At 38.4% G+C, this 27,668-nt stretch overlaps 1 protein-coding gene, 1 long non-coding RNA gene and 1 pseudogene across 2 annotated transcripts; 1 reads left to right on the plus strand and 2 right to left on the minus strand.

The window, feature by feature from the left end:
- Positions 1 to 1,589: 1,589 nt before the first annotated feature.
- LOC142181129 (uncharacterized) lies at positions 1,590 to 7,049 on the minus strand. The gene is made up of 3 exons (XR_012709454.1): positions 6,911 to 7,049; positions 2,170 to 2,263; positions 1,590 to 1,879 (listed from the first exon to the last, which is right to left on the minus strand). It is a non-coding gene; the product is annotated as an uncharacterized LOC142181129 (long non-coding RNA).
- LOC142181128 (uncharacterized) lies at positions 4,344 to 14,882 on the plus strand. The gene is made up of 4 exons (XM_075253462.1): positions 4,344 to 5,909; positions 9,252 to 9,403; positions 14,136 to 14,223; positions 14,335 to 14,882. The coding sequence occupies exon 1, from the start codon at positions 5,418 to 5,420 to the stop codon at positions 5,883 to 5,885; it is 468 nt and encodes a 155-aa protein (XP_075109563.1). The 5' UTR covers positions 4,344 to 5,417; the 3' UTR covers positions 5,886 to 5,909; positions 9,252 to 9,403; positions 14,136 to 14,223; positions 14,335 to 14,882.
- LOC107763156 (uncharacterized) lies at positions 8,955 to 14,784 on the minus strand (annotated as a pseudogene).
- Positions 14,883 to 27,668: the final 12,786 nt, after the last annotated feature.

Genomic DNA, 27,668 nt, shown 5'->3' on the forward strand with positions numbered 1-27,668 from the left:
CACCCCGAAAACTCTGGAGCGGCGGTGCACTGATAGGAGCTAGTGGTGCACTGTAGGACTGCTGATCGAAATACCGCATCTGCGGACCACGGCTACCTGAAGCACCGTGAGAGACCTGAAGAGCTGACTGAAAGGGCCTAGGAGGATGGCCTCTACCATATGAATCTCTGCCTCCAGACGAGGCACCACTGAATCTACCTGAATGACGGGGCCTTTTATCCGACCCATGACCACCTCCCTGCGATAGGACCATCTCCACTCTACGGGCCACATTGGCCGCCTTCTAAAAAGTGATCTCACTCCCAGCCTCCCTAGCCATCTAAAGGCGAATCGGCATAAGACCATCAATAAACCTCCTCACCCTGTCTCTCTCAGTAGGAAGTATGACAAGAGCATAGCGAGCTAAGTCGATGAACCTGGTTTCATACTAGGTAACCGTCATGGAACCCTGCTGGAGGCGCTCGAACTGCCTCCGATAAGCCTCTCGCTGAGTAATGGGGAGAAACTTCTCCAAAAATAGCTGTGTGAACTGCTCCCAAGTCAAGGCTAGTGATCCGGCTGGTCTAGCTAAGCAATAATACTTCCACCAAGTCTTGGCGGATCTAGACAAGCGAAATATAGCAAAATCAACCCTATTGGTCTCAACAATACCCATGTTCCTGAGAACCTCGTGGCAACTATCTAGATAATCCTGGGGATCCTCAGCAGATGCACCGCTGCAAGTGGAAGTGAAGAGCTTGGTGAACCTATCCAGCCTCCACAAAGCATCGACAGACATAGCCGCTCCATCACCGGTCTGAGCTACCACACCCGGCTGAACTACTCCAACTAGCTGAACCGCTAGAGTCTGAATCTGAGGAGCTACCTACTCCGGAGTGCGAGTAGCAGGAGTCTGGGCTCCTCCTCCAGCCTGAGAGATGGCTGGTGCTACAGGAAGCAAGCCCGATCGGGTGACAATCTCCATGAGTCCCACTAATCGGACAAGATCATCCTGAAGGACTAGGGTAGCAATAAACCCCTATGGGACCTGAGCTGGGCCCACCGGAGCTGCTGGGGCTGGAACCTCATCATCAAAGTCAACTTGAGGCTCCGCTACTGGGGCTGCTGCTCGGGGCTGAGCTCTACCCCTACCTCGGCCTCTAGCACGGCCTCGGCCTCGCCTTCTGCCCCTCGTGGGAGCTACTGCTGGGGGCTCGGGCTGTTGAGCGGTAGATAAGGAAGCGCGTGTTCTCGCCATCTGTGAAGGAACATAGTAGAAGTTCAATTAGCATTGAGAAAACAAACCGCACGACGAGAAAGAACAAATGTGAAGTTTTCCTAATTCCGTAGCCTCTAGGGGATAAATATAGACGTCTCCGCACCGATCCCTCAAACTCTACTGAGCTTGTCCATGAATTGTGAGACCAATGTAACCTAGAGCTCTGATACCAACTTGTCACGACCCGGATTTTCCACCCTCGGGAGTCGTGATGTTGTCTACTCATAGAAGTTAGGCAAGCCATGAACTTACAAATCATTAACTCCTTTATTTTAAAACTTCTTACCAATTATATTAACAAGGGAATAAACAGTTAAATAACATCGGAATATGAAATTTAGCGAAAATCTTAAATAAATAGAAAATGAAAATGTCTCAAAGACCATCACGTGCCTCTAACCAGAACCTGGTGTCACAACATCCACGGACTACTAAGAGTACTAAATACAACTGTTTGACAGAAATATAACATTGTTTGTCACGAATACATGAGATGACAGAATATAAAATAAGATAAAGGAGACGTCGGGCCTGCGGACGCTTGCAAGGCTACCTTGGTGTCTCGGTGGACTGAAGGCTGGCTCCCGAGCTACTACTGCTGACCAAAGGCTATTCCGGTATCTGCACAGAGTGCAGAGTGTAGTATCAGCACAACCGACCCCATATGCTGGTAAGTGCCTAGCCTAACCCCGACGAGGTAGTAACGAGGCTAGGACCAGACTCTAGATAAACTTGTGCAGTTATATAATATATGGCAGAAAATAAACAGGAATAAGCAGTTTAAAATGGGAGGGGGGTACATGCTTCAGGGAAACATATCAAGGCCAACAGAAACTTAATAAAATATGAAAGGACAACTCAATATCTACAACAGTGCAATAATAATACTATTGTGCAACCCAATCCCTTACCATTTAACATTGTTGTGACGTGCAACCCGATCCACATATATAACTGTTGCGGCGTGCAACCCGATCCAATATAATATCTGTTGCGGCGTGTAACCTGATCCATATATATATATATATATAAATGTTGTGGTACGCAACCCGTTCCAAATATATACAATCAACAATAATCATACTTGACTGTCCCGGCAAGGGATCTGCAATAAACTACACCATCCCGGCAAGGGAACTCAACAGTACATGAATATACGTCCCGGCAGGGGAGAAACAACTTTAACCAAACTTGTTCCAACATCTAACTATCTCAACTATAACCCAACTATTTTCAACACCTAGCTCAAAGAATCATCAACCTAAGCGTCGGTAATATAAATTAAGAACACAATGCAAGGGAACCTCAACTCAATAATGGCCCGGCAAGGGGGCAACATAATGATCTCTTCTCTTTCTCACTTTTACTTCACAACTCGAGCCAATGCTCTAAGGTTTCTATTATCACTTATAGTTTCACAATTCGTTATACAACTGGAGCCAACGCTCCTCAATGTTCATAGGTCACAATTCTTTCCACAACTTTACACAATAAATAGAAATCTTCACCAAGGCGTGAACAATACAACGAGATCATGAAAATCACAAGATAAGACTCACGGTCATGTTTGACACCAACGTATAGATACTCGTTACTATACGTCGTACTCGACAAGAAGCAAATAGCAAATAGGACACAACTCCTAATCTCTCAAGATAAGGTTAGACCAAACACTTACCTCGATGCCTCGAACACAACTCAAGCTTCAATTATAGCTTTACCCTCGATTCCTCCGCCAATTCGCTCGTATCTAGCCTCAAGTTACTCAATTACATCAATAAATGCTAAATGAATCAATTTGAATGCATAAAAAATGAGTTTTTCAAAGTTTTACCCAAAAAGTCAAAATTGCCCCCGGGCCCACGTGGTCAAAACCCGAGGTTCGAACCAAAACCCGATTACCCATTCCCCCACGAGCTCAAATATGTAATTTGTTTTGAAATCGGACCTCAAATCGAGGTCCAAATCCCCAATTTTTGAAAAACCTAGGTTCTACCCAAAACACCCAATTTTCCCCATGAAAATATTTGATTTTAAGTTGAAATCATGTTAAAAGATGTTAATGATTGAAGAAAACTAGTTAAAAACGACTTATAATTGATTTGTAGAAGAAAGGTTTTTTGAAAAATCGCCTCTTATGTTTTTAGGGTTTTGAAAAATGCAAATAACTGGAAATCCCATCTATTTATACCCCTCTCAGACCCCCTATGCGGACCGCACAAAATGGGCTGCGGCCGCACAGGCCTTCCTGAGGTACTGCAGTCCAGTGCCCTGTGCGGACCACACGAAATGGACCGCGGCCGCACAGGTCTCCACCGCAGACTGCAAGAAATCGAGTGCGACCGCGAAGGCTTGGCCTTGCTCACCGCGGACCACACAAATCCCACCCCCGGTTGCGGAGTCCCCACCGCGGCCGCGAAGCTTCCACCGCAGACTGCGAGACCTGGCTTCAGAGACCTGCAACTTCTATGAATCTGCAACTTTTTCCTAAGTGTAAAAACATCCTGAAACTCACCCCGAGCCCTCGGGGCTCCAAACCAAATGTCATACTAACTCAAAAATATCATATGGACTTACTCGTGTAATCAAATCATCAAAATAACCTCATGAACATCAAATTAAATCGCGAGATAAATGAAATTTTCTCAAAACTTCTTTAAACATAAATTTTGCAATTCAAGTCCGAATCACGTCACATGACATCTGTTTTTCATCAAATTCCACATAAATGTCTTAAATCATATATAAGACCTGTACCGGACACCGGAACCAAAATACGGGCCTGATACCCTCATGTTCTAATCAAATTTTATTTCAAATTTCCTTAAACAATTTCAGAAAATAATTTTCTTTGAAAATTCATTTCTCGGGCTCGGGACCTCGGAATTCGATTTCGGGCATATGCCAAGTCCCATATTTTCCTACGGACCCTCCGGGACCGTCAAATTACGGGTCCGAGTCCGTTTACCCAAAACGTTGACCGAAGTCAAATTAGCTCATTCTATAATCAAAACTTATCGTTTTCACAAATTATCATATTTAAGCTTTCCGGCTACGCGCCCGGACTGCGCACACAAATGGAGGTGAATCTAAATGAGGTTTTCAAGGCCTCGAAATACGGGGTTTCGTTTTAAACAAGTGATGATCAGTTATAAAATAAAAGCAATTAAGTAAAACATAAGTAATAAGAGATAGAACGAAGGAAGAACTCTTTTCTTCTTTCACTTTGGTGTGTCTTTATCCATTAGATAAAAGGCTATTTATAAGCCTAAAAATTAAAACTTTCTATTCACAAATAGTAAGAGTATTAGAAATACTCAACATCAAACAGCGAGAGAAATGAATGTCCACAGCAAGGGCATCCATTCCTTAAACTATTCATAACAAAAGGCATATACTATGGACCGGAAGTAGTACGCAAAAAGGCTATAATATACAAACAAAACATATAAAATGACAAACGTAATATGAAGCTATTTAAGTTCACCAATCACCAAACACTTGCTATTCGGCAAAAACTTACTTGCACCCCACGTTTATAGCATCAAATTAATAAAATCATGAGTTAATTTATTACTTTTATGGCTAATTAATGCATATTATTACTTTATTAAATAATTTAATCATAGTAAATTTACTTGATGTGATATAAATATATTTACCCTAGCTATACCCTTAAGAAATATATGACAAATTATAGAAGGTGCTTACGAGCTACGTAAGAATTACTACAATTTGGACAATAACTAAGACCCAAAAGTTAAATCACAAGAAGAGTGAATATTCACATCCACCGTGTGAGACAACTCAACAGACTCTAAGAATAAACTTCCCTTCAAATTAATCGTCTTGTGCAAATCGGTTTGGAATCGTGACGAAAGAATCCATCGTTTTTGTTGAACAAAGGTACCTGAAGAAGGAGAAGATCCATAGCCGGGTTGTTTTTTTCTGAAAAGACAAAAAACTCCTCTAGTTAAAGTGCTGCTAGCGTCTTTGTTATGGAAAACAAAAGCTAGGGATATAGAATGCCTTTTTAGGTGTTTCTGAGGTCATAAATCTAAAATTCCTTTCAATTGATTAGAGGATTGGGTTTCATGTTCTTATGCCTTGTACTGTTCAATAGTTGCTGACTCATTCAATTCCAGAGAAGATATAAAAAATGGTACATTCTCTGGCTTTCACATCTCCAGCAACCCTTATCCGAAATGGCATTATTAATCCAAAAATCGGGGCTTTAACTAGGGCAAATGAGGCATCTATTTCAAGACCATTATTCAGAATTCAGGCTGTGCAAGATAATGGCGGAGGGCCTCGGCGGCTAGTTGATATAATCCGTGTCGTGCCTGAGATTTCAAGAAATTATTTTAAAAGCCCATCAAGGAGGGCACTATTTGGAGGTATATCATTGCTGGGTGGATTTTATGTGGCTCAGACAATTTCCCTATCTTTTGGTGCTTTAGGAGTCAATGATGTCATTGCTGCTGTAGTGTGCGTCTTAATTACCGAGTATGTGACGCGCTTCTATTACAGTCGGCCTAAAGTGACTTTTCCTATTGCTCTTTTGAACAACTTCAAGATGGGTTTTACTTATGGTCTGTTCATTGATGCTTTCAAACTTGCCAGCTGAACTAATTGCCTCAGTTTTGTAGCAGTAAGTAAATTTTTACCGTGTAGTTTCCTCCTATTAAATTTTTACCCTGTAGTTTCCTCCTATTGTTGTATATCTCTTATAAAAGATCAACTCTCTTACTGATGGAAGTTAAAGCATTATGTAATGTCGCCATTTTAAAGCGATGCCTGATTAGCAGATCCAAGATTTAAACTTAAACTTTATGGGCTTGCAATGTCAGCAAACCCACCGACTGTTTGAGTTACAGGGTCTAGTAGATTTCATAATACATATACAGGGTCTGGCCAAAGCAGTTTTGCCAAACCCGCAACTTCTATAGTGCATCCATCCCAGCCCTAATGGCTAATTGTGCTCCAATTACTGCAAAATAGTTCTACAACAACATCCTTTTCTTTTTGCTAATCAGCATCTGTTAAGAAAAAGATTTTAGGAAAAAAGTAACAGAGCCGGGTCTTGTGGAATCTACTGGTCAGTAGATAGGGTCCGACAAGATTTTGCTGAACTTGTGGTCTTTCTCAGAGTGTACTGCATTGTTTGAGAAGCTGGAAGAACCTGCTTTCGATGTCCATTTGTTGTGTTAGTCTCACCCTCTGGAATTTCGTTTCCTACGGAATAAAAACAGGTCCGAAACCTCAAGGCTTGACAATTTGGAAAAGAGGGCCATAGAACCTTTATTTCTTAGAGTCAAAACTTGAATCCTGTTCAAGAAACCAACCACAATGGTAGTTACCCATTGAAGCTGTTATAATCTAGTTTGCCGCTGCCTCGTCGTCATAAATTAACCAACTCTTTTGGCAAATCCTCCATAAGTGTTATTAAAAGCGAGCGCTTCTCGCTTAAAGCGCAGAAGCGAGGCGAGGGGTCTAGGCTTTTCTGCCCTGAAGCGCAGCCTGTAAATAAGCGCACGCTTCAAGTAAAAAAGCGAGAAGCCAGGCGATGGAAAAAAAGCGAGAAAAGCTCGCTTAAGCGAGATCCAGCGGCTGCCTAGGGTTTTAAAAAAAAAAAAATGCAAATACACTTACGACATTTCTTCCAAACACATCTGCTTCTCTGCTGCGACGACTCTCTTCTTCTCTCAACTGCTGCATGCCTTGAGTTCTTGTCTTCTCTCAGGTAAGTTTCTCTTCTTCTCCTTCTTCTCTTTCTTCTCTTCCCTTCCTCTTCTGATTTTCTCTGCTACTGTTCGACTCCTCTCAGCTTTTCTCTTCTTCCTTTCTATTTTTTTCAGTTCTTTCTTTTCTATCCTGCCTTTTTTTTAGGGTTCTGCTGTCTTTTTTTAGAAAAAAATTTGCTGTTCACTGTTCGACTCCTCTCCTCTTTTTTCTTCTTCTATTTCTCTTCTTCTTTTCTAATTTTTTCAGTTCTCTGTTCTGCCCTGTTTTCTATTAAAAGCGAGTGCTCTGTTTTTTTTTTTTTAATTTCTGCTGTTCACTATGCTTCTGCTCTGTTTTTTCTGCTGTTCACTGTTCTGCCCTGTTTTAACAATTCTGCTCTTTTTTTTTTTGGCTGTTGAAGAATAGTATGTTGCTCCTTTTGTGATTTGATTTTGCATTTGCTTAATATGTTATGACTTTTGAGGATTATTGACTATCTATTATTTACTTCTTAATTTAAGAATTGAAACATTTGCTTAATATGTTATTTTTATTGAGTTCTTGGTCATTTATCTTTGCCCATTTAATATTTTTTTTTATTTATGTATTAAATTGCGCTTCACATGAAAAAAGTGCGCGCTTCGTTTCATGCTTCTCGCTTCGGTGAAGCGAGGCCTCCTCGCTTTTTTCCGCTTCTCGCTCTCCAAAACACTGCCCTCATGCAAAAAGTTGCCACTCGTATCATGAGAAACAAGAAAAGAGAGATTTCCTAATTCTTAAGAAATTGTACCTCTAAGACCCATCACCCATGTTCGAAACATCTATTTCACTCGCTCTCTTGTGGCAAGCACTGCAGTGATTCCAAACCAGTGGAAAACTGGAATAGAAGTAGACCAATTGTTTGCCAAGACACCTTGAGGGTCTGAAGTGATTTGAGCCTTCAGGGTAAGAGGGGCGAATTGATCAGTGGTGATAGTGGTTGCTGCCATGGCTAAGCGAACCAGTTGGCCAAAGACCAACGGTTCAAGAAAAAAGAGGTGCATGGTTCTCAGTGAGCATATCCTGGTTTTTGAGTTATGGGATTAATGAAGATACCAATAACATACTGAACCACAAAGAGAGTGAAGCTTTTGTATGTGCAAAGTGTGATTATAGGAACTGTCATGCTGTCTTTGTCAGTTAGAAAACAAATTTGTGCTGCAAGTGACAAACTATTGAAAATTGAAATAAACTTACTTTCTATCTGTTAAGACTTAAGAGTCAATATTGGAGGATAAACAAACAAAGGTATGAAACCTAAGCCAAAGTAATGTAGAAATGAATCCAAAGTTGTTTCTAAATTCTTATCCTTGTTATTGACTGCTACTTGGTCCAGTCAATGTTGGAATTTTACTGGAAATTGCTTTCTTATTGGAGTCACTGGATTTTAGTTGCCAAGTGATTGGGCGGGTGATCTAAGTACTTGTGAAAGGAGTTTTCAGTCTTTTAGTTTTTTCCACCAATTTCAATTATTTGGATTTTAAGTCTCAATATCAATTGTGACTTGTGAGCGAGTGAAAAATCTGGACCGTATTTGTGCTTTCAATCTGCAGTCAAGCTGTTAAGTGTAACAACTCCATTCAACTTGGTAACGAAAAGAGCCTATTGCTTGTAGTTCAACATTTTAAACTGCTCCTCATCGACTCTTGAAGCTGATTCTACATAATAATGATCATCAATATTATACAAGGCATTCTTCCATGCCAACTTCAGTACACACTTATATTTTAAAGGACACACACACACACCCCTTAAACACGCACAAGAGAAAAGCACAATAAACAAGAAAAGTCCAAATCTCGAACCAAATGTTGGTTGTCATCTCAATTGGTGTCAGTGTCACCCAGTAGGAAAAGGCGGCACTACCTTGTCAAAATGTTAAAGGAGATCAAACTTGAGTTGGCTCATTCATTATGGATACGAAAAAAATATACTAATTCTAACTGAGACTTGAGTTATTTTCATAATTTTCCTTTGATAAATGAAACTCTTAATTTCTTGAACTTTAAATTTCTTTCTTAGTTTCATTGGACCTTTATTTTCCTTTTGTTTTGCCTTCTTAAATTAAGACATCTTATTTCTACATTTACAAATGGCATAGACAAGAAAATAATCATTTTATCCAGATGACATGAGAATATTGATGAAAAAGCTGGATACTTATCATCACATAAACCTTGCTACATCATTTGCGAAGAAATTCCAGCTTGATCTTCTTGATATTTGCCAGGATATCTTTCATGTTCAACCTCTCGTTAGGAGATTCAGTTGTGCAATTCAAAGCCAACTCCAAAATAGAGGACACACAATGCAACTTTTTCTTGAAATCAATGTCTTCTGGATCCAATAAGGTGGCATCAATAATATCCTCTGGTGTTGCAGGTATTGAATTACAGACCCAACTCCTCATGCTCAAATTTTCTTGAAACATTTCATCATATGGCTTTTTTCTTGTGAATGTTTCCATGAGCATTATGCCATAGCTATACACATCACATTTTCTAGAAACTAATCCTATTGATCCGTACTCTGATCCAATGTTACTACAGTGAATTAGTTTCTTAACAAACTAAATAAATAACGAAAGTAATATCTTTGTATTTGGAAGATATTAAAAAAAAGCTAAATCTATCTTGAGTAGATAATTTTTTTTAAAAAAAACTGAAGGTAGAATGGGAATGAACCAAGAGTAAGACAATCAAATGAAACGAAAAACTTCAAGTTTTTTTTAATTGTCGTAGATGCATGAATATAGAGTTTGACATTGTCATATTTCCACGCTCTCAATACCCCTTGTTTCATGCAAAATCTGTGATATGTTACATTAAAACTAGCAAATAAGATATTTGTGTTTGGCAAGCCAAAAAAACTGTTTAAAAGTCTTGTACTTTAGCCAAAAAAAAGCCAAAAGCGATAAGTTGGGCATATGTTAATTAGTACTATGTTATTTCAATAAATAAATTATATTCGTTTGAGATAATTTTATCTATTCAATTTATAACTTAAACATGAATTGAAGGATATAATAATTTGTATTGGCAATGAAAAGTCTTGCAATAATCTATTGTTTGATATTAACATCTTTAATGGCATTTTGGTCATTTTAGTAGAAAAAAAAATGTTGATAAGCACTTTTTTAACAAACACATAATTGTTTATTTCATTCTCAACACTTCTATCTAACCGCATAATTTCTTGTTCATAAAATCAGTTTCAACACTTAAAAAATATTTTCTGCACTTGGTGCTTAAAAGCTACATTCCTATTTTAGCTAAGCCAAATGGGCTCTATATTTCGATGTTTTCAATACCATTTTTTTCATGAATCTGTGATATTTTACATAAAACTAGAAAACAAAAGATTGCGTACTATTTGATACATTAGCACTTTATATTCGATAATAAAAGACCAAAAAAGAAAGTTACCTGGTGCAATATAGCCCATCGTTGCAAGTGTGTTAGTATGAGCAATAGATTCCCCTTCTCCTAATAACTTGGTCAGGCCAAAGTCACTCACATGTCCAACCAGCCTTTCGTCTAGCAAGACGTTACTAGGCTTCAAGTTGCCATGTACAACGACTGTTGCATAACCATGATGGTGATATTCCAAAGCTGATGCAACATCGATCATTATGTCTAATCTTTGGATCATATTCAAGTAGTAATCATCAGAATGTAACCATTGCTCTAGACTTCCATTGGCATGTACTCTAGAAGTAATGCTTTAAAATCTATGTTAGTACAATTGCTGATAACTTTGGTAAGATTTTTATGGCGAAGGTTGCGTAAAACTTCACATTCTATATCAAAACTCTTGAATGCACCTTCAATCTGTAAATTAAACACTTTGATTGCCAAAACCATCCCATTTGCAAAGATGCCCTTGTAAACATAACCGAAACCTCCATGGCCTAGCAAGTTGCATTGGTCGAACCCCTGAGTTGCCCTTTCGATTTCAATGTATGAAATCCTGGCTAGTATCATTGTTGCAGGTAAGGATTCGGGTGGAGTTGGAACCTTTCTTTTTCCGCATCTCTTTAACATGAACACAACGATTGAGCCAAGTCCCATCAATGAAACTGCCAATGTGACAAGTACAATCAAAAGCACTTCGCTTCTCCTTGACTGATGAAAAGTCCTAGTCTTACAAGGTTGAAAAAGGAAACCACCACATAACCCTTCATTTCCCATAAAAGATTGAGAGGTGAAGTTGAGAAAAGGTCCTTTACTTGGGATTTCACCTTCTAATCTATTGAATGATACATTGAAATCCGTCAGACACCGAAGTGCCTCTAATGATTTTGGAATCATACCTGAAAGAATGTTATTGGATAGATCCGCTGATTCCAAACTTATCATTTTTCCGAGTGACTCAGGAATAGATCTTTGCAACTCATTGAAAGCCAAAGAAAGATTAATTAGTTTCTGCAAGTCTCCGACCGTGGTTGGAATACTTCCTAAAAGGTGATTCCTCGACAAATCTACTACTGTTATGGCATCCAAATTTCCGAAATCTGGAGGTAAAGAACCAACCAAAGAATTATTGGACAAGTCAAGCCGTACAAGATCTTTGAGGCTCCATAGACTCATGGGTATGTTAGTGAGCCTATTTGAATTTAGGTAAATATTTCTCAAAGAGGTAGTATCGCCAATGCAATATGGTATTGGACCCGATATTTGATTATAAGACAAATCAACCAAGCCCAACTCCGGCAATTTGCAATGACAGTCTGGTAAGGGTCCACTTAACCTGTTCTGGTAAAGATAGAACCCTTGAAGATTATGTAAATCACATACTGATCTTGGCACTGATCCAGTCAAGTCATTGCGGGATATGGAAAAAGTGTTTAAGTTACTTAAATTCCCAATTCCTAATGGTATCTGTCCCCTAATTTCAGTTTCACCTAAACCAAATAGTTCAAGAGAAGTGGAGAGACTGCCAATGGAATCTGGAAGAACACCATTAAGAGGATTATCCGATATCGCTAACACTTTCAAAGATCCGCAGTTCGCCAAAGAAGTTAATATACTTAGGTGCGGAGATAATAAGTTGTTTTCGAACAACGTCAAACGTTCAAGCTGTCTCAAATCCCCCAAAGAGTTAGGAATCGGGCCACTGAATTTGTTGTTGTTCAGATATAATTCCTTTAGATTTGAAGAATTGGAGATTGAGTTGGGTATAACTCCATCTATGTTGTTCACACCAAGATTCAGATAATGTAGATTTGTTTGCCAGTAGCTTGAAGCAGATGGAAGACTGCCCGAAATGTTATCAAATCCAAGTGACATTCTAGCGTAGAGATATTGAAGAGCTCTTCCGGTATGGAACAACTTAGTTTATTAACTCCAAGATCAAGTACCTCCAATTTGTGAAGGTTCCCACTCTCTCTGGGTAGGGAACCACTTAGTTTATTATGTTGAAGAATAAGTCCCTCCAATTTGTGAAGGCTCCCAATCTCTCTGGGTATTACTCCACCGATGTTATTTCCAAAAGATTCAAAAACTGTAGATTTGTTGGCCAGTAACCGAAAGCTAATGGAAGACTACCCGAAAGATTATTCGTAGAAAGTGACACCCTTCTTAGCGTAGAGATATTGAAGAGCTCTTCCGGTATGGAACCACTTAATTCATTAAATTGCAAATAAAGTTTCTCCAACTTGTGTAGTTTCCCAATCTCTTTGGGTATAACACCTGCAAAATTAATGTTATTTTTAATTTTGTTTCCACTAAACCATTCAGAAAGAGTATATCTGGATGGCCAAACAACAACACATTGCTCGAAACTTACCTGTTAAATTGTTGGTCTTGAAATTAAGTATCCATAGCGATGTCATGTTCCGTATGCTGCGCGGTATTGAACCCACGATGCCGTTGTTCTCCAATTGCAATTGCTGCAAATTTCGTAAATTACCAATCTTTGCTGGAATTATGCCTGAAACTATTTTTACACAAAGCAACCAACTTGAAGTATTTAGCTTCTTGTCTGCGTATGTTGATGCTCAAATGTTAGTTCTCAGATGAAAACTTTGAAACATGCCCATACTAGAAGGCTTTTGAATATGGATAAGCTTTACTTTGCCTTGCTACCTTAGATTTTACCTATTTACACTTTTTGTCGAGTGTAGTTTTCTTTTTCACAATTTCTTGTAAATCAAGGACTCTTCTCTCATATACATGTAATAGGGTTGGGATCAGCTCCCGTACAAATTGCTCCAGCAATTGTTAATGGAGTGTTTGATTAGTGCCACGTGTCATTAACCATTTAAATTGCATAAATTGCTTCCAGCTAATTTATAATGGAATACCAAATATATCTCAACTCCATAAGCTGCCTCAATTTTTCTTTTTCATTAACTTTTGGATGAACGTCATCTACTCATCTTCAATACCCATTTTGAAAAACGAGAGCTTCAGTTTTCCAGAATAAAGTTGATCACCATTTTACTCAAATGTAGCCTCACTTTGTGCCAAAACATCCCCATATTACCCTCTTCATATCTCAAGTTTTGGGATTTGAGATTTGTAGGCAAAATTTATGGCCAAACATGTGTTTGCCAAATAAAACCCAAATTTATTTTGGCAAAATCTATGGTCAAACGGGTCCTTTGTTGTTGTATTGAAAAAGGTGTTCCCATAGTGGTTATTTTGAAAATAATTCTATTTTTCCCTGAAGTTATTTTTAAAGGATGAAGGTTCATCCAACCAAACATCATGTACGTCCAATCGCCTACCTAGGATTGTTAATAGAGCAGGGCTGGGGCTATTATTATGAGGGCAGAGCAACACGACTTCTTGAATTAAAATGCAATGTTACTCCTATGTATTAACGTCACAATTTTCTATAAATAATGTATTTATGAATGCTAAAAAAGCATGCTAAATGCAAATTGAGAAAAGTACTACTCCTATCAAGTATGTACCTTGCAAGTGGTTTCCCCCAAGGTTTAAGAACTGAAGCCCCTCCAAGTTTACAATTTCTGGTGGAATTATCCCATTGAAGTTATTGTATGATAATGACAACTCATACAGTTGTGTGCAGTTAGACAAACTAGCTGGAATGTGACCACTCAACTGGTTGGAAATTATTGTAATGCTCTTGATTTTTATATCTGCAGGAAGACTCCCTGATAATTGATTATATGTGAGAGCTAAAGTCTCCAACGAGGAGATGTTGAAGATGGAGAATGAGATAGAGCCAGTAAGGTTGTTTCTGACTAAAACCAGCTCCTTTAAACTCAGAAGATTGCCAATATCTTTGGGAAAACTGCCTTGAAGATGATTATTACTAACACTGAGAGTTTCTAACTTGGACAGGTTAGAAATAGAAGCAGGAGGCATAGCAGTGAAACCGTTGTTATCAAGAATTAAGATTTGAAGCTCAGAAAAGAAATGTAAATTATTGTATCTCGGATCAATCGACGTAAACGAGACAAATCTTGAGGGATGTCTCCAAGAAAATTATTTTTGCTCGCATCGAGAGAAACGAGAATCGAGAGGTTTCCCAACTGTGGCGGAATGGTTCCAACAATGTCCATGTTTGATATATCTATGATGGCGAGAGCCGCAAGTGACTCCAATCCAGTCACAAACTGAAGATTGAGAAGACCAATTTTGAGTTAAGGGATGAGAAGAGTTTAGAGTAACTCTGGCTTTTAAGGCAAGAAGAGCTGATTGATCTGTGCTTATGTTTGTGGCTATGCATGCAACTAACAAGTAGAGTAATTGCAAGATAACAGAAAGAATAAAAGAGTTGGCTTTTTTCATGGATACAACTGATATTTGTAGTATATAATTAAAATTGCATATAAAATAAGGAATGAACGAAGTGGTCAGCTATAAATAGAGATAATCTTGAAGCTCAATCCCTTCATGTTATCCAATAGCATACTCGTCTTGGTCCACAAAATATCACTTTGTTTATTAAATTTATTAACACATAGTGACTTAAAAAATCAAGATGAAGAATATTAATAATCAAGTTTGATCAAGAAGAGCAAGCTGATCGGTGGGTTACTATGTAAGATATTGCAGCAACAAATTTTTACAGGTGCACACTTTGGTGAATGGTGATAATTTACCTTTTGAAGCAAGTGGAGATAAAGTTTCCATTTTTCTTCAATATTAGTTAAAAAGTGCACGGTATATTAGTGAATATAAAAATAATTTTTTAATAACATAAGTTTAGATAGAAGAGATAAATTTTTCTTTGCTCGGTGCCAAGACTTCATTCCCCTACTAACACATTGTACAAAAAAGAAATAGAATTATAAAATAAGTTGATACCATAGAAATTGATTTAAAGGAAAAGAAAAATGTTTTTTTTTGGATTGAGTGTCACCCCTTTCAAGAAGGAAGATACGTGTTCAATTCAATTTTAATATTGGCTAGTCTTAGTGTACGCGCTTTACGTGTTCTATATCAAATGAATAAATAATTTTCACGAGTCACATTAATATTATTAAATAATATATTTAAGTTATAAAATAAATTAAATATATAAATTTCTGAAAATGATGAATGTTGATCCATTTAGTTAATTCTACAAAGGAAAAAATCCTGCTCCACATATTAATATTGAGTCTTTTGGTCGTTGAGAGACTTGAAAATGAAAGGCTGACCATATAGCTCCTAGAATAAAATGGCAATAAGTCTAAAAATGACAAATGTTCTATTAATATTTTACAACAAATAAATTAAAAATAAGAAAATATAGGGAGTTGTTATTTATTGAAATAAATGTAAAAATAAAGAAAATAATTAATGTCAACTCATAAGTACATTTATTTTTTACTATTTCATTCTTATTGCTTCAAGTTTGTATTTTAATTACCAATTTAACTTTAATTAATCTATATTATAGAAAGATTTTGCTCTATTTTCAGTAATTAAAAATTAGTACAAGATTCAAAAATTAAAATATTTGAGAAGTATCTTATTATGTTATTATAAATCAGTACAAGATTTAGAAATTAAAATATTTCAAAAGTATTTGCTATTTTATCTGTAGTAGAGTTGATTTAACTACCCGACCATTAAAAATATAAGTAATTATATTTATATATTATAAAAATTGGTAATCTAACTATTATACAATAGAAGTACCTCAAAGGTATTTGATCACACCTCGAAATTTTACCTTTACTTTTTTGTAAAATTTGTAGTCTTAAATATACCATAATATTTTTGAGGCTATAAAATAAATTAATTATTTTTGAAGAGTAAAATGAAATATTTAAGGTTACATTAATTTTTAAATATGAAGGTATCAATCCGTTTGCAACAGACTAAAAAAGTCTCATAAAAATAAACTGCATTTATCATGAAAAAATAACGAAGAGTTTCAATTGGCTTTTATGGGTCCTTCACGAGACTTCATGTTTTTGCTTAGTTAAGCTATTTATAAATGTGAAAGGACGGAGATGGAAAGTTGAACAAATAACAGATTTACGGCAGTTCCCTTGTAACTCTTTATCAATAATGTTCTTATGTTAGTTGAAGAGTTTCTGAAAAATGATCTCAATAATTTTTTTTTTCTCCGGAATAAAACAAAAATGCATTGAATTAGCATTAAATTAATTTGAACGCAAAAGAAGCTCTTTTATTCCCCTCCAAAGTTCACTTCGACTAGAAATTACGCCATTATTGGTGGAGAAGGACGAAGAATGATATAATTGTATATGTAGCTCGGTGTCTAAATTGTCAGTAAGTTAATTACGAGCATCAGAGACCCGATGATTTGCTTCAGAATTTAGAGACTTCTGAGTGAAAGTTAGAGCATATCAATATGGATTTTGTTGCTGGGCTCCCACGGACTCAGAGGAAGTTCAATGCGGTATGGGTCATTGTGGGCAGGCTGACCAAGTCAGCGCATTTTATTCTTGTGGCAGTTACATATTCTTTAGAGCGGTTCGTTGAGATTTACATCCGTGAGATCGTCTGCCTTCACGGTGTGCCCGTGTCTATCATTTCTGATCGAGCTGCGCAGTTCACCTCGTACTTCTGGAGGGCAGTACAACATGAGTTGGGCACGCAGGTGGAGTTGGGCACATCATTTCATCCCAGACGGACAGTCCGAGCGCACTATTCAGATATTGGAGGACATGCTTTCGTGCTTGTGTTATGGATTTCGGGGGTTCTTGGGATCAATTCTTACCACTTGCAGAGTTTGCCTACAACAACAGCTACCAGTCGAGCATCCAAATAGCTCCCTATGAGGTATTATATGGGAGGCAGTGTCGTTCGCCAGTTGGATGGTTCAAGCCGGGGGAGGTTCGATTGTTTGGTACAGATTTGGTACAGGATGTCTTGGACAAGGTCAAGATCATTCAGGTTCGACTACGCATAGCTCGGTCTAGGCAGAAGAGTTATGCCGACCGTAGAGTTCGTGATGTTGCATTCATGGTCGGAGAGAAGGTATTGCTCCGGGTTTCACCCATGAAGGATGTGATGATGTTTGGGAAGAAGGGCAAGTTGAGCCCTAGGTATATCGGACCCTTCAAGATTCTTCAGAAAGTGGGTGAGGTGGCCTACAAGCTTGCATTGCCACCTAGCTTATCAGTAGTCCATCCTGTGTTCCATATGTCCATGCTCCGGAAGTATCACGGTGATCTGTCCCATATGTTAGATTTCAGCTCAGTCCAATTGGACAGGGATTGACTTATGAAGAGGAGCCGGTGGCTATTCTAGCTCGGCAGGTTCGATAGTTGAGGTCAAAGAGTTATCCTTCAGTTCGAGTGCAGTGTAGAGGTCAGCCACCTAGGAGTCCGAGTCAGACATGCGAAGTAGATATTCACACCTTTTCACCAGTCTAGGTACTTTTCTATGTCCGTTCGAGGATGAACGATTATTTTAGAGGTGGAGAATGTGATGACCTAATAGGTCATCTAGAGTTTTAACCTTTAATTCTGTGTTTTGAAACCTAAAATAGCTCCTTTTAATCTTTCTCGTTTTGCGTGCACAATCCGTGTCTTTTCCAGAAGGCTCTTATGTGAAAGATTGATTAAAATGTGAATTCGTGCCTTAAAAATTCATTTGAGTTGACTTTGTCAATGTTTTGAGCAAACGATCCGGATCTATATTTTGACGGTCCCGATGGGTCTGTATCGTGATTTGGGATTTAGGCGTATGCCCGGAATCAAATTCGAAAATCCCTAGCTCGAGTTATAGCATTTTGTCGAAAATTTGAAGTTTAAAGGTTTAAAAACTTTATAAATTTGACCGGTGTTTACTTTTTTGATACTGGATCCGGATTTTAGTTCTGGAACTTGGTATAGGTCCATTACTATATTTATGACTTGTTTGAAAATTTTGGTGCAAAAAGAAAGTGATTTGATATGATTCTGACGTCCGGTTGTTAAAATGAAAGTTCTTAAGTTTTATTGAAAATTTCATTCGTTTTGGTGTCCGATTCGTATAATATTTTTGGACTTGTGTGCATGTTTGGTTTGGAGCCCCGAAGGATCAGGTGAGTTTTGGATAGCCTACAGACCCTTTGAACTTAGAAAAATCTAATTTTTGAGCTTCAGCTGTCATTTGGTGTGTTGTGCTTCGCGATCGTGAAGGGGAATCTGGGATTGGGGAGGATTTTGTTCTAGGCGAACGCAAGACCTTGGTCGCAAACGCGGAGCATTGGGGGGGGGGGTCTGCTCTTCGCGATCGCGTAGTATTAGATAGGCTGGGATGGGGGTTAAGGTTACTCTACCCAAATGCGAGCCTAGGCTCGCGAACACAGAGGTGAGGCGGGTTGAACCTTCGCGAACGTGTAGAGATACTCGCGATCGCGTAAGCCATCAGAGCAATGCCCTTCGCGAACCTCACGAACACGATGAACATTTGACGCCTAGTGATTTAAAAGTTTCAAAACGGTATTTCTCCCATTTTTTCATAAACCTTCCATTAGAGCTCGACCTTGAGGCGATTTTTAAGGGGAAACTCATCACCAATTCATAGGTTTGTACACTTTAACTCATTTCTTCCATTTTTAACATCACTCATTAATTTCTAGCTATAATCTTTATTCTTCCATCGTAGAAAACTAGGGATTTAGGAAGAATTGGGGTTTTTGTTCTTTCGTGCCATTATTGTTGTTCCATGGTGAGATTGAGAGTAAAAGCATGATGGGTGATGTCGTGCAGTCTTTATTCATTATGTTATCCGTTTCCATTGGTTGGTGATTTACTTGACGGTTTTATGTTGTTATTTCTGTTATAGCTATCGTATCATGTTCCCTTCGCTTGCCCCCCTCCCAATAGTACATGTTTAATCTTTATTGGTATTATGTTGTACGTATATTTTCGTTTGCACATGTTTAATTACGTGAGTGTCCTGTCATAGCCTCGTCACTACCTCGTCGAGGTTAGGCTCGACAATTACGGAGTACATTGGGTCGGTTGTACTCATACTACATTCTGCACTTCTTGTGCAGATTTTGGTACTGATCCCAACTGTACGTAAGGTGCATCAGCTCGGATTGACATATTTGGAGACTCGAGGTAAATCTGCTGGCGTCTGCATACCTTGAAGTCCCCTTCCTCTTTCCTTATTTACTGTTCATTTCATTTGAGACAATTATACTTACTTCAGACTTTATTTGTAGCACTTCTAGAAATTCGTGCACTTGTGACTCCAGATCCGGATTGTACTTAGATATTTTTGAGTATTATGCCACTTTGCACTTCGTTTTAGTTTCATTTCAGTTCAATTGGTTTAATTATTTGAGTTGTTTAAAAACTGGCTTAAGAATTTCCCTAACGTTGGCTTGCCAAGTAAATGAAATGTTAGGCGCCATCATGATCCCGAAGGTGAGAATTCTGGATCGTGACATATTTATGTCTAAGCAAACTATTGATCGATGAAAAAAATTAATGGCCAATGGACCAATCTCACATAGAATACTCATAGCATTTATAGGTTAAATACTGATTTGAATAACGAACAAAGCAAACTACTTTCTCTTTCTTTAATTATTTCTTTATTTTTTTTATATCATAATTGTTCACCTAAAATTTAGCAAGATAATACAATTTTTTGAGATAAAAAGACGCATGGTATAAAATTTATATATAAGGTTAAACATGTAATAATTTGGTGTTATTTAATTATACTTTAATTTAAATTCATATTAGATAAAATTTTAATAATTTTAAAGTCCTAAATATAATAACCTCTTACTTAATTCAAATAAGTAAAGGTATAATAAGTAATAAATCTTATTTAATTTCAAACTATTAGCTTGAAGAATAATCAAATGACTATATCTTCTAGTGTGAACTCTATTTTAAAAGGGTAAAAATAGTAATCGATATTTGGCTAAAGGCCTTCGTGCTTTTAATATATAGATAATTTCCTACATAGTTCAAATGAAAAAAAATCTAATAAATAAATTTTTATTAATTTAAAAGTTCTTAATATTAATAAAGTAAGTAATGACCCCAATTATTCTTATATTTTACTTAGGAAAATAAGTAATGACCCAAGTTATTCCTCATAAATTGTATTTCTTAATTTTAGTTTAATATAAAAGTAACAAAATAATTGAAAATGCTATTATAAATAGAACTCTAGACGTTTAGTTGGTGCTAAACGTTGCAATTATTGTCAATAATAATATCGTTATTTCAAGTTAAAATTGATATTTTGTACCTAAATTTAAAAAGTGTTTAATTTTGAGGAGTTTCTACATTAAGAAGGAAAGATTTAATAACTACAATTTTAGTTAATTTCAAACTCCTAAATATTAGAAAAAAATAATTAAATTACTAATTTATCTAGTGTAAAATTTATTTTTTAAGAAGTAAAAAAAATAAATCATATTTTGCTAAGAGGATTCGTAATTTTAATATAGTATAGATTGTACATAAGGTCTGCTATCAATTGAAGGAGACCGTTTTTCTATCTAATAAAATATTACGGTTAGGGCTATAGATATATCAGTTAAGTAGATGTAGGAACCCATAACTGAAGAGTTGCCTCTCTTCTGAATAGTTGTCTTTAAAGAGCAGCCTGTTTGGATGATTGTTACCTATTGTTTTGTATTGTATTATATTATCACTTTGTTTACCGTAAAAATGGTAATAACAATTAAATTTGATTTTGTGGTTCTGAAAATACGTGATCTATTTTTATGCTAGTTGTTAGGGCGGTAGATGCTAAGTGAGGTACTTGGAATCAAGATAAGAGCTTAAAACAAGATGTTAACCAAACCGAATGGTTGTCGATCGGGCCTCGAGCTTGTCTACTCGGGGGCCTCGGGGTCGAGTCTGATGCTCGGCTGGGAGCTATTGAGGGTAATCGATGGATGACTAACAGTTATAATAAAATTAATGATGGCTCTTTATGGCCAATAATAAGCAATAAATGAAGAACAATGGATAAAACACAATAAATATGAGCAATAAATGAAGTAATGAAATCAAGAGAATATATTAAAGAGCAGAGAGAATGTTCTTGTGTATTTAGTATTGAGCAACATGTGGTTACAAAATGACAAGAATCTCCTTCATATAGGTGGGGGAATCCCAATATAGTACAAATACATTTATTACAAGATATGGAGCTAGTACAGCTAGTCAATGTCAAGATACGGGTCAGAGCTTAGCTTTTTAGACTTTGTCAGCTCTAGTTATGCGCCTTGGGAACTCCCCACTTTCTCTCTGCAACCGTTGATCTGTACTGCTCCGAGGTCGAGCGTCGATGGCCCTCGAGGGATAAAACTTGACCGTGGTCTCGAGCCTTCGCGACGTGCGTTTGAGGCGTCGTAACGACAGAAGATTGAACCCTCTGATCTCACCATATACAGATAGTCCCTGCGTTTCTTAGAGTAGAACGATATGAAACGACGTTGATGCCCATCTCTTCGAGCTTGCCGCTATGATGTCATACTTGTGATGCGAGCCTTCGCGATAACTGAGGCGTCCCGTTGACTTGTCTTTTTAGTGCCATTTAATGTACTGCTTGTAATGACCCAACATGTCGTTTTGAGCTTTTGCACTTTGTTCGCCAGTTCTCGGGCATGACTTGCCCCGTGTGATAGATTATGACTTATGTAAATCGTTGGTTTTGGTTTTCAGGGTAATCAGAATGAATTTGGAAGAACAGTTCTCAGTTTAAAGCTTGAAATTTGAAAAGCTTGACCAAGATTGACTTGTTGGTATATGATCTCGGATCGTAATTTTTATGATTTGGTTATCTCCGTTAGGTGATTTGGGACTTAGGAGCGTGATCGAAATGCATTTTGGAAGTCCGTGGAAGGTTTAGGCTTGAATTGGCGAAATTGAGATTTTGGCGTTTTCCGGTTGATAGGTGAGATTTTGATATAGGGGTCGGAATGGAATTCTGAAAGTTGCAGTAGCTCCGTTGTATCATTTATGGCGTGTGTGCAAAATTTCAGGTCATTCGGACGTGGTTTGGTTGGGTTTTTGATCAAAAGCATAATTTAGAAGTTCTTGAAATTCTTAAGCTTGAATCCGATGTGATTTTGTTGTTTTGATGTTGTTTTGAGCGTTCCGAAGGTTGGAACAAGTTTGAATGAGGTTATGGGATATGTTGGCATGTTTGGTTGAGGTCCCGAGGGCCTCGAGTGAGTTTCGGATGGTTAAACGGATCAATTTTGGACTTTGGACTTGGCAGTTTTTGTTGGTTTTGTGTTGCATACAATTTGTTCTTCGCGTTCACGGTCAGGGACCCGCGTTCGCGAAGGGTGTTTTTCTGAGGCGATGATTTTGCCTTCGCATTCATGTTTCGTGTGTCGCGTTCGCGATGTTGGGATGTTTGATTCTCCGTGCTCGCGTGGCCTGTGTCTCGTTCGCATAGAGTAAGTGGGAGCAGATGGGGTCCCAGCCTTTTTGTGCTATGCGTCCGTGTAAGGAGGTCGCGTTTGCGATGGTTTGGAAAACGGACGTTTCGCGTTCGCGAGCTGGATGTCGCGTTCGCGTAAGGGGAAATTTTGGTCAACGGATTTTTGTGCTTCGCGAATGCGAGGCTTTGACCGCGTTCTCGAAGAAGGTTTTTGATGCCTGGACAGAATGTTTAAATAGCTATTGCCCGCGATTTTGGGGCTATCTTTCACCATATTTAGGCGATTTTGGAGCTTTTTGAGAGGATTTGAAGAGGGATTCAAGATATAACACCCAGAGGTAAGATTTGTGAACTCAATACTCGATCCTATGTTGATTCTTACTTGTTTAATCATGAAATATGTGGAAATTAAAGCCTAAAATTGAAAAATTAGGACTTGACTTTGGAGAGTGTAAATTGGAAATTTGAAGGGGCAATTGAGGTCCGATTTTGATGTTCTTGGTATGTATAGACTTGTGAGAGGTCGAGGATTATATTGATGTAACTTTTATTGGATTCCGAGACGTGGGCCCAGGGGCTGGGTTTGAGCAATTTCGGGATTTTTGGTGTAAATTGGATATTTCGAGTGGGCTTTGTTCCCTTAGCATATTTTAATGATTGTGGCTAGATTTGGAGAATCTGGAGGTCGATTCGTGGGTATCGCGGGCTAGATTTTGGACCGGATCGAGGTGAGTAATGATTGTAAATGATGTTCTGAGGGTATGAAACCCCGAATTACACATCCTTGTGCTATATTGAGGTGAAGCACGCGCTAGATGACGAGCGTGGGGTCATGCACTGTTGGGGATTGTGACTTAGTCCATCCCGAATGACTGTTCTACTGTGTATTTGATTGAAAACTATTTGCTATCATCATGTTTTGGGCTGAATGCTATATTTGGGCCTCGTGCCAACTATTTGAACCCTTCGGGGGATTTTATTAATATTTCCTTCTGTTTTGACTTTAAACTTGTACTCAGTCATGCTATATTATACTGTTTTCAAAACTCAGCCATGTTTACTCTACTTTAACACTTGAAATGATATTTCAAATAATATTTTGGGCTGAGCATCCTGTTTTACCGTTGCCCGAGTGGCTTATGTGATTTTTGACTGTGTAAGGCCGAGGGCCTGTGTTGTGAGGATACTTTTGGGTCGGGCTGCATGCCGGAGCGGTGATACACTGATTTTGATTATGAGGCCGAGGGTCTGAGATATGTACGCCACGAGGTGGCTTGTTGATATGAGGCCGAGAGCCTAGAGATGATGCCACGAGATGGCTTGATATTGCGCTTGGGCCGTAAGGGGCCCCTCCAGGAGTCTGCACATCCCCAGTGAGCGCGGGTACCCATTGTGATGTGAGATTGAGCCCGATGGGCTGGTATTGTTTTGAGATTGAGCCTAAGGGGCTGGTATTTTTCTGAGATTGAGCCCGAGGGGCTGATATTGTTCTGAGATGTTGCCCAAGGGGCGGATTTGTTGATACGGTGCTCGAGGGGCGAACCATTATGTGTTTATCTTTCTTAATGCCGGTCATTTACCTGTTTAATTGAGTATTTGTGCCCGTGAGGTGGATTTTCTGTGCTTATCTATTCTAATTGCTTAGCTGGTAAAAGGTCATTTTTAAAGAAGTTTAAACTGAGCTAAGGTGCTTTAAGAGATTTCACAGCCTCTTTGCTTTCTTACTGGTTTTGTACTACTTAATACAACATGTTGATGTATTTTTCGTGATTTTCTATCACTCAGTCTTTATTTATGATTATTAGTCACTGAGTCGGAGTACTCACTTTAATCCCTTCACCTTGTGTGCATATTCAGATATTTCTGAACCCGGTAGCGGGTATTGGTTGATCGGAGGTAGAGTCATCGGAGTTTAGCAAGGAAGTTGTCGGCGTTTGCAGCACTGCTTTTCTCCCTCTTTATTTCATTAGACTGTATTTAGTACATTTCAGACTTTTCCGTTGTATTTAGATCCTAGTAGATGCTCGTGACTTGTGATACCCCGATATCGGACTGTATTCATTTCCGCACTTGTTTAATTTTGCTAAATCTGTACTTGTTGGGGATTTATCCTTATAAATGACTTAAATTGACTTATTAAACTGTTAAAACTAAATTTGGGAATTGTGTCGGCTGGCCTTGTCTTCGCGAAAGGCGCCATCACGACCGAGTCCAGTTTGGGGTCGTGACAAGTTAGTATTAGAGCCTAGGTTACATAGGTCTTACGAGTCATGAGCAGGTTTAGTAGAGTCTCGCGGATCGGTACAGAGACGTCTGTATTTATCCTCGAGAGGCTACAGAACCTTTAGGAAAAACTTCACATTCTTGAATTCTTATCATGCGTCCTTGATTCAGCTTGAAAAGTAACTCTTTGAATTCCTTCCACACATTCGTATGCGTGCATGAGCGCCCAGTATCAGATATGCATCGATGGCTTGTGATTCCCCGATCAAGGGGCGAGATGTGATCACTGTGTGTTGATGTTGGGCCAGTCTGGAAGACTTGAGGCCAGATTTTTTTGCCTATAGCTCGAGCCCTGAGCTGTTGATTTCGTGAGCGCGTGCTTCTGGATCTATATGTTCAGTTGTGTCCTTATTAAGGGGAGTAATGACTGGATAGCTACGTGATGAGTATGTTATGACTGCGAGGTGTATTCATATGATTTGGAAACGACGAGAAGGGTCTACTGAAGGATAGAAGAACTATTAGGTACTTGATTTTCATCTTGATTTGAGGTATAGCCCTGAGTTATGGGTGTGTGAAGAATCTTTTCATGTTTCCTAGCTGGGAGTGAAGTAAATTTCATGTTGCGGTATGAGTTCAGACTCAGGAATATCAAGCGACTGCGTAATGTTTATGATGGTGGAAGGTATACAAAAATTTTAGTTTGAGGAAAAGCAGGTGGGGTTATCTCCTGCGGATTGTTCTGAAGTTTGCGTAATCCCTTGTGTCATTTATTGGAAGATCTCTGTTACCAGGGAAATATATGTTTTACAATTTGAATTTGGGTTGCTCAAGAGAGTAGGCTTGACTACTACGAGAGTCAATGCAAAATTTGTAGAATATATAAAGTACCAGATGGTCTGTGTTCCACGAGCTTATGAAGGATTGAGTTTAATCTCACTATGGTATTATGGCAGTAATAAAGTATATACGTTATGAGTTATTGTGTATGTTTTGGTCTATGGCTTCGATCCAAGCGGGGGAGTCTGCTATTGATTAGTTGATTGTACGGTTATGTGCTATGTTGGTTCCAGTTTGAGGTTCAAGTGAATCAGTTATGGTTTGCGGAGATTGAGACCGAGGATGGCTCGAGTAAAGGAAATTTTTTGACTAAGGTAAGGTTATATCATGCTTCATATATGTATGAGAATCACGGAATGTCTTGAGTTCTTGTTGGGAATAGATGCTCGGTGCATAGAGCAGGAAGTTGCGTGGTTGTTCTAGGATAAGGTTACACTCTGCGGTGTCAGAGTGCTAATGAGGCACAGGTTGTTCGATTCATTTGATCAGGCTAAATGTAGTTTGAGTAGGGTGGATGGCTCTAGAGAATGGTTCTACCGCGTTCAAGGTTTTGCATGTAATAATTGGAGATTTCAAGTGTATAATTTAGCTAGAACTGAGGTTTACATTGGAGGGTGCCGAGACTGTGTCATTTCTATATCAATTATGGGATTCTATATATCAGTATTAGGAAGGTAATGGTTCCAGATTCGTAGGAAGTCACTTCGGGGTAGGTATTTTGAACGTGGTGCTTTTGGAACATTTAAGAGAGTACTCAGTGGCTTATGAGCCTTAGATGGTGTAGTGTTATGCTTGGGTCTCGTGTGGTGAGTCTGGGTTGAGGAATTGTGGTGTTATAGCAAGAAGGAGTATCTAGTTGAAGGTAAATTAGAAGGAAACCTGGATAGATGGGATAGCTTGGTAGTAGACCGGATCAGTATGGTAAGGATATGAGTAGTTCCTTAGGTGTGAATGGAGTAATGAGTTCTGCAGGTGTTTCGCGGCAATTCTCTTGGGTTTTTAGTGGCGTGCGTAGCTTGGTTGGGTTAGAAGGATTCAGTCCTGACGGTTTAGTTTTGTGCGAATGGAATTTGGAAAGTTCTTGATGATTTCTACCATGGTTAGAGGTGTATATTTTCCACGGGCATGAAGAGCATAGGATGTATAGTGATTTTTTCCCAGTTGAGATCCAATAGAAAAGTTCTTGGCTAGTTGAGTACGTAGTTGTGTGTGGCTCGAAATGGATATGAAGTTTTTATGTTTACCTTAGGACGGTATGGTATATGCGGTATGTTGTATAAGGCTTAGATTTGCATGTGTAAGGTCACAGATCCGTTCTGAAAGGAAGGTCACAATTCTTAGGCAGCACGGGTAGTTTTAGATAATTAGAGAAATGAGCTTCAGATAATTAGAGAATTGAGCTTCAGATAATTAGAGAAATGAGCTACAAATGATTTGGAAAATGATCTTCAGATGATTAAGGAAATGGTAATGCTAATTGGGGTGATTTGACGAGGGTATATGTTTCAGAAAAAGGCAACGTAATTAAGTTGATGGTACTTCGGGAGTATTGCGGCACTTTCTTGTTAGATCGACTGCTGATATTCGAGTTTGCTTAGCGGCACGGAAGAATTTTAGAGTATCTCTCGTGGAATGACTGGGTATTAAGAGGTGTGATATGTATTCGGACAGTGGAATTGGGATCAGGTATGGTGATTCGTGGGCTATATGGAGTTGGAGACTAGGAGTTCTCGTGTTCAGGCTATGTTGTGGTTGTGGGTCGCGTGTATCGGCACTGTTTAGTGACTATC

The sequence above is a fragment of the Nicotiana tabacum genome, chromosome 5 (genome assembly GCF_000715075.1).
Source record: "Nicotiana tabacum cultivar K326 chromosome 5, ASM71507v2, whole genome shotgun sequence".
Lineage (NCBI taxonomy): Eukaryota > Viridiplantae > Streptophyta > Magnoliopsida > Solanales > Solanaceae > Nicotiana > Nicotiana tabacum.